Source organism: Desmodus rotundus, chromosome X (genome assembly GCF_022682495.2).
Source record: "Desmodus rotundus isolate HL8 chromosome X, HLdesRot8A.1, whole genome shotgun sequence".
Lineage (NCBI taxonomy): Eukaryota > Metazoa > Chordata > Mammalia > Chiroptera > Phyllostomidae > Desmodus > Desmodus rotundus.
Genome location: NC_071400.1, coordinates 58,710,842 through 58,724,423, shown reverse-complemented (window position 1 = coordinate 58,724,423; position 13,582 = coordinate 58,710,842). Strand labels below are relative to the sequence as shown.

Here is a 13,582-nt window from a genome sequence, read left to right as displayed (position 1 = left end):
TGGCTTCTTCTGTTTCCTTAAAAACATGATGGCTTTACTGGACTCCAGGCCTCTTCCCAAGCTTCTCCTTTGCCTGGTTTGTCTTCTATGCTCTTTGCCTAATTCATTCTACTCATTCTTCAGTCTTTAAATTGGGCATAGCTTCCTCAGGGAGGCTTTCTTTGGCAGTCCCCGTTCCAAGCACAACTCATGGATTCTCCCCACTGTCCTTCTGTCTCTTCACTCTATGAAGTCTCAGGACAACTGCTATAAGAATGTGGCAGAGGGGAAAGGATGAGAACAGGGATCCCAACTTTCCAAGCCACAGCCCTGAAGCACAGTCTCTGGCCCTCATCCAATTCCCTTTGTCTTCTCCAGCAGGGACTGAGAGAGACTGGAGTAGGACTATCTCTCCTCACCACCATTTCTTTAAGTACCTCCCTGCCCCTGACTTTCCCTCACCCTTTACAAGCAATCTAACTGCCTTTGCCCTAGAATCTATGGTCTTATTATATAGCCAGCAGATAAGAAATGGAGGCTGAGTTCCTTGGATAGTACCCCAAGGGGGCTTGAAGCCTGAGACCTCGCTCATGAGTTACCTTCCTTGCGTAGGCTAGGCTGGGACCCTAAGTCACTGGCTAGAATACTTGTTTCTGGCAAATAGCCTAAAGTTCCAAGCCCATGTGTGTGCTGAAGTCTGCTTAGAGTCTTCACTTCACTTCCCAGCATCTTCAGAATATTGGCATCACTCAATAAGCCAGACTGTAATAAGAATAGAACTAAATGCCTCTGGCTGTCACTCCTGGCATTTAGCCTGTACATTAAACCCTTGAAGTAGGCCCTGAACTTTATGGCTATTGTTTCATCACTGCCAGGGCTTTTCCTATTAAAGAGTAGATTACTTTCATTACTGGGGATTGGCATAACTTGAGCCAAAGATGTCCCATGGCCATATCTCACTCCACACCAACAGCTGAGAGTGTTTGGGGCTAACATTACACTTCTGCCAAGGAAGAGGTTAGGACATCATTGCCCTCTGAATAGTCTCTGACTCTTCCCATCCTCAAAATTCAGGAAGCTGAGCCAGGGTGAAGTCTGAGTATCATGCGCCACCTACAAAGGGCACAAGAAAAAACCTTTCCTCCAGTTCCTTCCCCAGCTCTGAAATGAAGTAGGCATCCTTCTAGCAAGGGACACCTCTGTTAGTAACCAGGGATCAGGTGACAGGGAAGTTGCTGATGCGATTTGTGCCAGGTCTTACTAAATTCATCCCAAGGGGTGGGTCAGGAGGTCATCTTACACACATGGGGGCAAATATTAGGACTCAGGGCATCTTTGCTTCCCACTTCCAAACTGGTTTGGGATGTTTCCTTATCTATAGTCTGATTTCTGGAAAAAACAGTTCAGCCCACAATCATCCATGCCCCATGGAAGTCTGGGAATCCAAAATAGATAAGGACAGGACACAAGTGAATGGCATTTGCTCTTTATTATTATTATTATTATCCTCTTGTGTAGGAAGAGACAAAATTTAACAGCTAAACTCAATAATTACAATGTGTGGGAGATCAGACTCGTTTGTTGCCCCCAGGCTCTAGTGAAATCCTGACCTATTACTGAATGCACAGATTTCCCAGCTGACACAGGTCAACACATGAATATGAACACAGTTTAAAGTGATACCAAAATCAATCCATTCCACAGTAATCATGTCTAATAAGCTCAGTTGTCCACTATCACAAATTCACAATCACAGAGTGAAATAGTAGGTGTGTTCAGGCCTGGGAAAGTGGCACCCATAAGGGGAGATGGATTTGAAGGCAAAAGCAGCTGTGGGATTTGTCCCAATCTTGAATACCTTGTTAATGCTGGGGCTGGGGGCAGGAGAAGGGCAGGCATTGCTCAATGGGCAGATATTTCAGTACAGTGGAACAACTGCATTGAGCCCAAGGGGGTATGCTGTTTGGATATATTTGTCAGAGAAATTCTTGCAAAAGAGAGTCTCACCACCCCACAGCCTGTGAAAGGAAAAGCTTCCTACATTTGAATATTTGGGGGCAAATAATAGGAGTGGCCAGTCTGATAGCAAAACATCTGCTTTACAGAATATTTAGCAAGATACACAGTTTATGACTTTAAATTGCAGTCCAGTTCACAAACTATATTATTCCAGGGTATATAAAGGAATAGAATGAAAACCTGTAATACCCAACATCCCCACGATGGAGAGAGAAGAGAACATCCAGTACAGAAAAAGCCTTACATTTAAGAATTGCTGAACACCAAAGCTGAAGGCACAGTGCAGGGATCCTTAATATCTTGAGCCTTTTATATGAAAAAGGTGTTCATTTTATACTAGATCCCTCTTACACATATGACCCTGAAAATTGACTAAAGGAAAGAGTATTTCAAATACTTCTATGGAGCAAGAATCACAGATACCATGAATTACCTTAAGTTGTGATTTTCTTTAAGTTCTGAATTAGTGGGCTACAAGTTAATGGGCTTTTACCATAGTTGCAGGCAGTCTGATTACAGTACTTTTAAATTAGCTAATTATACTAATTAGTATGAGGAGAGTTCAGTGGGGAGGATGTGCTTGTTTCTGAATCAGCGCAATCCTGAAATGGAGCTTCATTACTTGTCTAGCTGAAAGGCACCCTACACTAGCAGCTCTGCAGCCCAGCTCTATATCTTGGCCTTGAATGTGAGGTCACACACATGACACATAGTGCAAGTACATACTCCTAGAAAAACAGAGCACAGATGAGTAAGAGTCTCTCTCAATTATCTCTCTGGGATAAAAGAACAATCTAGAGGCAGTGTTGTTTATTTCTTCTTCTCGTGGGATGCTATTTGGTTGTCAAAAGATCAAACTCCAGCCAGCCAGAGAGAAACCATCTGGCTCCAAATCCTTAACAGACACTTTCTTGTCCTGAATTCCTCATAGTCAGGCTACAAAAAAGACGACATCAAAAAAATCAGCCAGATTCCTGTTTTTCAAAGCACCCTAAGGAATTCACACTAATGGCAGTGGGATTGGCAAGTAGAAGTGGAGGCCCCTGGCCTCCAGTTGCTCCATGTTGCATTTCCATCAGCCAGGGCATAGCACTGATACTGTGCACCCACACTGGGCACCTGTGCACTCCACTCTTTCTCTTGTGCTTTCATTTTGAAAACCCTGGATGATAGGGAGCAGCAGGGGAGGGGCAATATTGGGATTCTTGTTGTAAAACTTCTTAGAAAGTTTTTGGTTGAGAATGAGTGACAGTCATATTTCAAGGAATTTTCTTTTTTAATGAAAAGTATCTACATCACTAGTCCCACCATTCCCAAAGTCAATAGTCACATATCTTTCCACCAAAAACAAAAAAACAAAAAGTTGTAGGAGCACTCAGAATTCCTTCAGCTGCTGATACCCACAGAACAGGATCAAGGCCAAGGGCACTGAATACAAAGGGTATGTGAGTTAGGGTCCCAGCAGGTGGAGGCCCCCAGGATGGAGCTGCTTTGTCTTCTTCCAAAGCCTTTGGGGGGTGTGTGCAAAAGGTAGCAAATTTAGGGGGCTCTGACAGCAAATCTCACCTTTCCTCACTCAGGGCTCTGTCATCAGGCTACCCAGCCCCAGGAGGGGATAGTTTTCCCTTCAGATGGGAATCCTCCTTCCTGGTACAAGTATAGCCACACACCGGCTATTGTTTCAGATAAGCATGTTAGAAAAGGCAATGTGCACAAGTGTATACATACACACACACAAGTCCAAAAACAACAAAAATGTGGCTACTGTAGCTTTAGCATTGTATCAAGTCAACATCCATACAAAGACAGAGTTTGAAAGATATGTACAGAGCATTCACATTAGCCAAAGGTGCACCACGAGGAATAATGACCATTGTGGACTATACAATCTTTTTCTACAATATACTGGAAAAAAAAATCCCAGAGACCACGGTGGCAACCCCACCCAAAAGAATGCTGCAAAGCACCTGAACCAGAGAGCACAGGGCTTTATGGAACTGCCTCTCAGTGGGCTCTCCCTGCAGGCTTGTGCTCAGTGCCTGAAGGACATGTGCCACCCTGCACTGGGCCAGGTTCCTGCTTCCAGATCTATTCTGCCTCCACCCAGCTGCAAACTACCTGGCAGCTCTGCAGTGAAGGGCTCAACAGATGCCAAAGGCAGCAGGCATTCCTTGGCTCCGGTCGATGGGGCCCATGCCTGGCATTCTGCTCAGTGGAGAGGAGACACCTAGAGGGAAGTGTCTTTTTCCAGGTCACACACAGGCACCTGCCTGAGGAAATGGTGGAAGAGCAGGGGCTAGCTCAGAAGTTTCAGGCTGCCCCACATCCTCCAACATGGCCAAATAAGATTGACTGCAGCCTCCATCATGGAAAAAGCAGGGGCTTTCTAGGCCAAAAAATGCCTTCATGAGGAAGGGTAGGAGTATAGTGCTATAGACCAAGAGGGAGGAAAAGGAGAAGGAAGGAAGGCTGGAATGCCACCTGGTCAGCACCTCTGGCATCAAGGAAGCTCTCAGGGAAGGAGGAAGGGGACAGAAAGTATCAACTGGCAGGAGACTGACTCCCCAGACTGAGACTAAACATATATGAAAGCCTCCACTAACACTGGTCCCCGATAACCTACACATTTCTAGAAGAGTCTTCCTAAGGGCAAACCTTCTGTACAGGCATTAGCTTAGTCAGCCTCCAAATAGGCCTGTGAGGTAGGGGGAAGGGTGGAAAACTCCAGCCATAGGGTCAAGTTGTCCAAGCTGGTGGCCTCACTGGGATAAAACACAAGCATCCTGACTTGAAGCAAGTCTCAGGGCAAGTGTCCAGGACTGAAGGGACCTCTAGATGTTATCTGTGGCTACAAGGAGGGCTGCATTCAAACAAGAAGGTCTGATGATTGCCTTGGAGAGCTGTTTAAACAGAAAGAAGCTCGTCTTCTCAGTAGGTTTTAAACTGCTGTCATTGCCAAGAGACCCTGGCTGTGCACTCTCTTGGGCTCCACAAAAATTTGCTATGGTTTTAAAAGCACCACAGAGGAAAATGGTTTGGCACGAAGGCCAGGAGGATAGAAATGGAAGGGTAGGGGAGATGGTGTCAACAGTCTTTTGTGTGGTCACTGACAGTTAGACAGGTCACCTCTGCCCCACTATTGTCCAAAACCTCACTGAAATGGAAAGGAACAGCTCCTGGGACACAGGAAGGGGTTACTAAAAATGGACCAGCACCTGTCAATGACAGGGCTAGTCCTGGATGGGCCTTCTACCCCAGATCATGGGCTTCCCCATCTCCCTTGCAAAGAAATTTCTGGAAAGGGACACTTTAGGATCTTCTCCCCAGATGGGCACCATTGTTAAGGAGAAATGAGCCATCTAAAGTTCAAGCTCAACTCAACACATGTACTCATGAAAAGGGAAGTATCCCAAAAGTTCAAAACCGGAGAGCACAATGCTGAGGAGGCCAAGTTCATGAGTTTAATCATGCTATGGGCCAATCAATCTCATGAGGAAAAAACTTCAGCTCTCTGCCCCAGCCTATACACCAACCATTCAGAGACCATGGGCTCCACAGGCACAGTCAGCCATATAGGGTTTCCCAGGGTTATGATTGGGCTCATGCCAGTGGGCAGCAGTTTTGGCACAACCAGTACACATGTCTGGAGAGTCAAGGCCTGGGAGAGGCCAAGTGCACCAGAGCCAGAGCTACCACTCCAGGATGGCAATATTCAATCTGGAGGCAGTTCTGCCAAGCATGTCCCTGCCTCTCATCCTTCACACACCTTGTCCTCCTCCAGGTTGTTCTAGACATTCCTTTAACCTGGTCAGGAGAGTGGGGATGGGCATTGGGGGAGAGAAGTATCACAGATCTGTGAGGTTGATTTCCCTTGGCCCCCTATAAATAGCCTAGGTTATAGTGTCATATTTTATTATGTTCATTATGTATTTGTTTGTTATAATTCTTTTTGGTTTTTGTTCAGTACTATTCCTGTCCTCAAAATGTAAGCCAGGACAGTAAGCACAGGACTGTTGAGGGGAAAGGGTGCTAAAAGGCTGTCCTCTCTCCCTCATTTCTGTGGCCTAGGCTCCCAGACACAGACAGGTCTCCAGTCAGCTGCTTGGCCCGCGGGCCCTGAGCTATGCACATTCTGGCCATCGTCAACTCCATGGGGTGATTCCTTTGGCATAAGAGAAGCCAGTCACTGACAGGAGGACAGAATGGTGGGGTATGGGGGCTTCTGGAAGAGCTGGGCTCTCTGGCCTGTGGCTCCTTCCAGGGGTATGCATGTTCCCTACCCCCCTACACCTGTCTCTGACAACTGACTTCTTACAAATCCACAGTTAGGAAATTATTTGGCAACAAGGAGGCTAAGGCTGTTTTGTGGTGGCACAGTCTTTAAAAAGTTAAAAAGAAAATAGGAGAACCCTGAAAGAGGCTTTCATACCAGAAAGGACACAAGTCCCACTACTTGTCTGAGTCAGGGTTGGCAGCCACTATCTCCTCATACTTTGGGGGTGGGTCGCTGTAAGAGATACTTGCTTCCTCACTGCTGCTCTCCTGGGGTGCAGTCACCTCCTCATAGGATGGAGGAGGAGTGGCACTGGATAGTCTGGAGATAGAGAGCTCAGGAAGGTAGAGGGTGCTCTCAAGGCGGACTGTGGTTCTGGCCCCCCGACTATGCCCCAGCACCATCTGAGGGTTGCTCCCTGCCTCCCGGTGCCCAGAGGACTCCCCTTGGTTATGCACAGTGCCCCTGTACACCATGACCCGGGGCAGGCTGTGCCCGGCGCGACTGGCTAGGTACCGGTTTTGAGCATATGAGGGGTGATGACGGGTGGCTTTCTGCAGCTGGCACCTCCAGATGATGAACAAGGCAATGACAACCAGCAACGCCACCCCCAGAAGAGGCACCACCACATACATAGCATCTGAGCTCTGTGCAGGGTCTCGGACTGAGTAGACTGCATTCGGGTACCCCTTCCAGAACTCCATCTGCAAAAGAAAAAGGGCCATTTACACTTACACACAAGTGCTCATGCCCCAGATGGACCTCAGAAACCTTCCGCAAAGCTGCTTCCCATCTCACCCCATCTGACTTGGCTCTAAGAGCTATCAGAGAGGCTATGGAATGCACCAAGGATAAAGAACAACATGCCCAAGTGAGCAGGCCCTCAGAGTCAGGAAGATGGGATTCTAAAGACATGTTGTCTGTTCTTCTATGGTCCTGACAGCCTTGCTTTGGACTGGGCTGGCTTTCCTTCATTGCTTCTGATTCATTTGAGGCACCTGGGCCTGCTCTTGTTATTCCTGAGGCTATTTCTGCTCCCAGAACCCAGACACAGGGCAGTACATGCCGTTTTCTCTTTGTCCTCAAACACCTCCTTGACTTCCTCGTAGCTGCAGATCTCCTCCATGCACTCCCGCTCGATGGTACCCTGGCGCAGCTCCTCCAGGAACTCATTGGCACGAGGGAACCGTTTCAGGACCGAATGGGCGTTCTTGGCCTCCAGAAACACTGAGGAGAAAGTTGTACTGAGGCCTGGAATGAGGAGGTGCCTAGTGGCTCCTTCAAACCAGACTCAGCCCAGGAACAGAAGCACAGTCGCACAGTCATGGAGGGAAGCAAGGCAAAGCCAGCTGGCTAGCCAGCACCCCAGACATGGATGGCTTTTAGTAAGAGGGGTGGAATGACTGACTTTCTGTGATGCCATGATGTATCTGCCTGGAACACCATGGACCCAACAAGACTCAGGTCTCTGGTGCTATGGAGGAAAATGCAGAGTGCATGTTTTGTAGAAATGATGGACATAAAGGATTTTAAGTATTGTAGTCATCAGTGAAAAAACACCTAGTATATCCTGCCCCATGTCAAAATGAGAAAATCAGAGCCTTTTTCACGAGAGTTTATTCTTTGAGGCTGATGCTGGTGACCAATACAAAATAACATCATAAGACTCTATCAGGGTGGCTTCCCTCCATCTGAATGACCACCTGTGCCATCAGATTACCTGGCATTAATAGCCTTGCCCAAGACAGTCTAGCAAAAACCCAGGCAGGGGTAATTCAGAGGACTGAATGTACAAGAACCTGGGAAGAAGGTAACACGCTTCATAGGGAGAATCTAAGCCTTTATTAACTGTGCACAGATGCCTCCTGGAAAAATGTCATTGAGTGGTAACCATATCTGCTTATTCCAAAGGGAGAAACCCAGCTACAGTTGAGCTGACTGGCAAAATATGAGCTATGCACCTCCATAAGCCTGACCTGAGACTTTGGAGAATATAAGAGGTAACATCTGCTCCTGATATTCCCCTAGACGTTAAGACTTCCTAGTTCTCATGTCAACCACTCCCTCTCATGCCCAGACAGGTAGGGCTTTGCCAGCAGGTAGGTACCCTTCTCCAGGCCTCAGGGCTTGTCATATTAGTTTCTTTCATAGTGGCCTGGTTGGATGCACATCTCCAGGTGAGCATGTGCTCCAGAAAAAGCTAATGGAACAGGGGCCACAGGGACACCCTGGGACAAAGAAAGCTAGGAAGGACTTGAAAGGTGGATATGCACTTTTCCCATGAGCCCTTAGGCGTGGCGCTTCACCACTTGGCCTAGGATCAGAAAAACTCACCTGCCATAGTGCTCCCTCAGATCCAGCCTCTCACTTGCCTGGCAAAGGAGAAAAACAGAGGCACAGTGAAATCACACCCCAGAACCTATAAGATTCTTGGGCACCCTCTTGGCCCTAGAATGTGGACCACACCCCCACTGGCGTGGTCAAAGGTCAAAGCATTACCTTATGAGGCACAGCACTCTCTCTACAGCCACTCACAGCTCTACTGCTTCCCATTCTACCTTGAGCTCTCCTCCAGAGCTGCCTGATGAGGCCCTGCAGGGCCCAAAGCAAACCTTCTAGTTCTTTTCCCCAATACTATTCTGAGAGTCTAGAAGACATAGACCTTGCCATTTTTCTTTAAAAAAGAAAACCTCCTACAGGCTGAGGTTCCTCCTTTGCTTCCTTTAAGGAATCTGTGCCTTTTTGAGTTGGAAAGGACTTCAGAGATACTGGGACTTAGGCAAGGCCTAGCAAATCAACAGCGATAGAGAGATGACCTAATTTCCCTCACAATGGCAAGTCCCAGATACCTCTAATGACAAGCATATTCCTTGAAAACAGACAGCACATATTTAAGAAGCAGGCACTGGCAAAGCTTAGTATGGCAACAACAACCATCTCAAAAGTGACTGGCTATATTCACTTTCACCAGACATGGTGGTAAGGATCTCCTGAAACTAGTCATCTCTCCTCCCTTTACATTGAAGAAAACTGCAGCAGAGTACCAAGACATCGATTGATGTGATCAAAACTGAGATGCTAACTCAATGCAAGTGTTGCCTCTGATGTGAACTATTGTCTGAAAACTTTGCTCCTGCTCAGAAATTATCCAGCCAGTATGTAAACCCCAGCCACAGCACACTGCTACCTCCAACACATACTCCCACTCACACACATATTCCGGAGCACTGGCCAAACTGTCTACATCTGGGAGCAATCACCCCGCTGCTCCCCTCCCCAAGCAGAAGCTCTGATTTTATGACTAACTGGATGCAGGACATGTGAATGGTGTAACCCACTGTGCTGCCTTTTTGCCGAGGCTGACAGGAAGTTCAGCATTAACATTGACCATGAAACACAAACACCTTGGACGCCCATCTGTTAAGCACATATGTTTCTCCCCTGTGACATGGTATACACTTTTCAATTTTTGTTTTCAGAGTCCTAAGTATATTTAAAATGTATTTTCTAATTCTTTTGGCAAACAGGTAGGATATAAATCACAAGTAAAACTAAAGCTAAAGGAAAAACAGTAAATCTAACATCCACCTATGGAAACACCATGTCAAGGGAGCTTTTCTCTTTTAAATCCCAGAACAATCCCACCCAAAACTATCAACATGTGAATCTGTCAATGGATGGGCCTGCTATTGTGAGAAAAGTTGACCTCAATGTTTATGAGAGTGAAGGTGGAATATTATCTTTAAATTCTGCTTCCATTGTGGATTTCTGAGGTTCCCCTAGAGCCAACTCTCATCATGTGACCAGGGTGTGGGTCTGGCATGCCTAACAGCAAGATTTTTGATTGAAGAAAAATGGAGCCTTTGTGCCAGAGTTTGAAGAGAGTGATTAAAGGTTTTGCTAATAAGCAAAGATAGAAAAATATGTTTCATTGCTTATCAAAGAGAACTGCAACATTTTTTTAAAAAAATTTATGTGGAAAAATTACATAACAGCTTACATATAGCCACCTTTTGTCCCAAAACACCTGACTTTGGTACGTGCACACCCACACATCTCATATCCCAAAATGTGTGCTATCCTGACACCTGCAAAAGTCATTAGTTCATTTTTAAGCTTCAAAGAAGCCAGGAACTACCCCAAGCAGCTCACAGGGCATAGCCCCACTCCATTAACAATTCTGTAGTCAAAGAACTGTCACTGCTGCTGCTGCTGATATGAGGCCTCCTCCCCCTCCTTTCCCCAAATGTAGTGCCTGCTTCTTCCCCTATAAATACACCATCGATAGGCTGTTACTATGGCAACAATGAGGCAGCGTGAGGCCTCCACCACAGAGAATGCGGCAGCAGTCACTCATGTATATGTTCCTCCTGCCCCTGGTGGATACTGTAAGGCTGATTGTAGGCCAGAGGAATTTTTAACCCACTCCCCACAGGAACACAGCTGAATCCTGAAGGCCTGGGAAGAAAGGAAGGCCACCACAGAGACCTTCCTTAACCCCACCCCAGGCTTCCGAATCATAATGCTCTGGGGCATGGCTCCCAAAGTCCCTCGCATGGGGACTGGTGGCCATCAGACATGAAGTCCCAAGACATGGCCTCCAAACCACTTTTCCCAATCCAATCCCTTTTTATTTACCACACTTAGAACTGATTAGTAGGAAAGCTCCTGTGGTCTCCAAATCTTGTGACTCATCAACTCACGCAATGACTCAGAACTCTCAAATTATGCTCCAACTGAACCTCTGGACCCTCCCAGCTGAAACTCTGGACCCTCCTTGCCCCCTTCCACTTATGCCAGCCCTCAAACTGCCTGTCTTCACCCTCCATAGCAAGCCACCAGCGCTCTGACCACGAACTCCAGCTTCTGGCCCAACAACACTGTTCTCACAGGTCTGCTCCAGATTCCCAACGCCTTGGCCCAGCCAGGCCTCCAGATCCTCCCCCAGTAGTGCCTTGTGCCCAGTTCAGTGGTCCTGGACACCAAACCGTGCCCTCGGGGCTGAGGCGCCCAACCCAAACGGCCTCACCGTTCTCCGGGCCCAGAAGGCGGCCGCCCTGTTTGCGCACGCAGCCCGCCACCTCGCTGCTGCGCCTTTTCCAGCAGGGCCCCTGTCCCCGCCCACCTGCTCCCCGTCTGCCAAGTCCCCCGGCCCAGCCCAGCCTCCTCCTCTCTTCCTCTCCACCCCGCTGCCCTCCCGCCGCCCTGGACGCCCCGGTGCCTCCCAGGCTGGGGGTCGAAGTGCGCCTGGAGCTCCTGCCCTTCGCAGCCGGGAGCCCAGGCCTGTTAATTACCTCGGTACCCCCCCTGCCCTGCTTTCCTTTAGGGGCTCCGCCGTTGCCCGCCCCCCAACACCCCGCCGCGCCAGGTCTGGCCTCGCGCCCCGCGCCTAGCGCGCCACCCTCCAGCGCCAAGACCACCGTGACCTGATTGCCAGGCCGTGATCGTCGCGCCGCACCGCGCACCCGGCTGCCAGGCAGAGGAGAGGAGAAGGGGTGGGGGAGATGAGAGCGCTCCGAGCGGGGTAGGGAGGGCCGGTGGGTGAGCTGGGCCAGAGGGGCGGCTGCGCGCACCAAGCACTGCGCGCCCGCGCCCCACTCTACCAGCGCTGCCCCTGCCCCCACCCGTGCAGCCAGGGATGGTGGGGGCGGGGTCTGGCCCGCAGGCTGGGGGAACACCAGCGACACTTGGCCAAAGGTGCGGGGTCCAGTCAAGCTTCCAGGCGCAGGCACTAGGAAACCCAGGCGACAATGCGGGCTCAGGAGGCCGAGCCCAAGGCCCGCACATCAGGCATCCCTGCGCAGCTCAACCCCATCCCACAACTGTCCCCTACCGTTGCTCACCTGTCATTCCGGCCGGCACGCCCCCGAATGCCAGGGAAGAAAAGAGGGGCGTGGGACAGCCGCCTGGGTCCGCCTTGCCAGGGCTCCAACGCCTGCAGAAGAAAGGCCGGGTTGAGGCCGCCTTCCACCAATGACTGGGTGACCTTGGCTTCTTCACTTATACCCTCCCCACCCTGCCCAGTGATGGCAGGCTTCTTTCCTGTCAAATCTGGGAAATGGGAAGAATACTGCAGCGGGACTGCAGCGAAATAGAGGAAATTGGTTTGGAAAACTCTTCAGGTGCAGAAAGGGGAGAAGAAGGAATCTCCTGGGCCTGCATGGGGAGCGCTGGGTGGGTGGGAGAGTGGGGGCACTCAGGAGGCAGCCCTGTGGGAGGTTCAGCATGACAGGGCAAGACACTAGTAGCAGAGTGATGACACAAGTCTAGGGAAAACCAGGCAATGAGGTGAACTTTTCTAAGAGGGTTCAGGATCTCCTCTGCCAAAGCCTCCTAGGAGGGACCAGGTGTGCCCTCCTGAGTTTTCAGGGCTCTTTTTGTTCTCTGTAACTCTGGAGCCCAGCCAGGCCCTGGAGGTGGTGTACCCTCCCTCCCAGTTTAGTGCTTTGGGGCAGATTTCAGGCAGAGAAACTCCAACCCATCCTGCAGCAGGGTGACATGGAAAATAGGGGTAGGGGAAGATTTCCATCACCTCAAGGCCTGTTCCAGCCCAGCTCTCAGGATTAGCAGAAAACAGCCTTGGCTGGGTGAGCTCCTCCACTTCCTCCTCTCCCCCCATTCTCAATGGCGCCTTCCCCTCCATCTCTGCTTCCAGTTCTCAGAGTCCTCTCCTGGATTGCTTGCTCTTTCATAGCCACAGGAGCTCCCTCCCTGCCCAGGAAAGACCCTCATCACCCTCTCCCCATTGAAGGCAGAAAGACTACAGACCCCTAGCCTGTGAGGTGGGCTTCCCCCCCCAAAAAAAACCCATAACACAACAGTATCACCTAAGAGTGAGAATGGGGCTCCTTTGGGGTCCAAATATCGTATATGTCCTTGGCACTCTCAGCAGGGGGAGGTAGACTGGGTCATGGCTGATAGGGGAAACTGGGAATCTTCAGGAATTTACTTCCTGGGTCTCCTAGTCCACCACCATGTCCCCATCCTGACATTAGCAACAACTATATTCACAGGAGACTTCACCTAGCTTTCAGTGTATGAAGCAAGGGTCAATGGTTTCTGCCCTCCACCCAGCCCCCTACCTAAGCTTCTGGCTTCAGTACCACTAGTCTAATAGTTTCCTCTCAGTCCAGAATGCCTTTCTTCCCACTATCAGCCTTTGTGTGCTGTATTCATTCTTCCCACATAGCTCAGATGACGTCTATACTCTGAGGTCTTATGGGATTCTCCACCCCCAACTGTGTTGACTGTTACATCCTCAGTACTCAGTTTGCAGAAACTATAAATTGGGGGGGGGTGGCTTCTGTAGAT

General features: G+C 49.3%; 1 protein-coding gene across 2 annotated transcripts; it reads right to left on the bottom strand.

The window, feature by feature from the left end:
- Window positions 1-1,460: 1,460 nt before the first annotated feature.
- On the bottom strand, window positions 1,461-11,759 carry PRRG3 (proline rich and Gla domain 3). Of its 2 annotated transcripts, none has more exons than XM_053917385.1 (4): window positions 11,698-11,759; window positions 8,606-8,643; window positions 7,338-7,498; window positions 1,461-6,975 (listed from the first exon to the last, which is right to left on the bottom strand). In XM_053917385.1, the coding sequence occupies exons 2-4, from the start codon at window positions 8,610-8,612 to the stop codon at window positions 6,448-6,450; spliced, it is 696 nt and encodes a 231-aa protein (XP_053773360.1). In that variant the 5' UTR covers window positions 8,613-8,643; window positions 11,698-11,759; the 3' UTR covers window positions 1,461-6,447. The 2 variants fall into 2 exon arrangements, with proteins under 2 accessions (XP_053773360.1, XP_024406896.1); XM_024551128.3 differs by lacking the exon at window positions 11,698-11,759 and adding an exon at window positions 11,301-11,390.
- Between the last annotated feature and the right edge of the window lie 1,823 nt (window positions 11,760-13,582).

What these genes read in the sequence shown, in the direction of transcription:
- PRRG3 (XM_053917385.1), bottom strand. An exon ending in TTGAGGACAAAGAGAAAACG is followed by an intron (nt 6,976 to 7,337) that starts GCATGTACTGCC and finishes TTTCTTTTGCAG; the next exon opens with ATGGAGTTCTGGAAGGGGTA.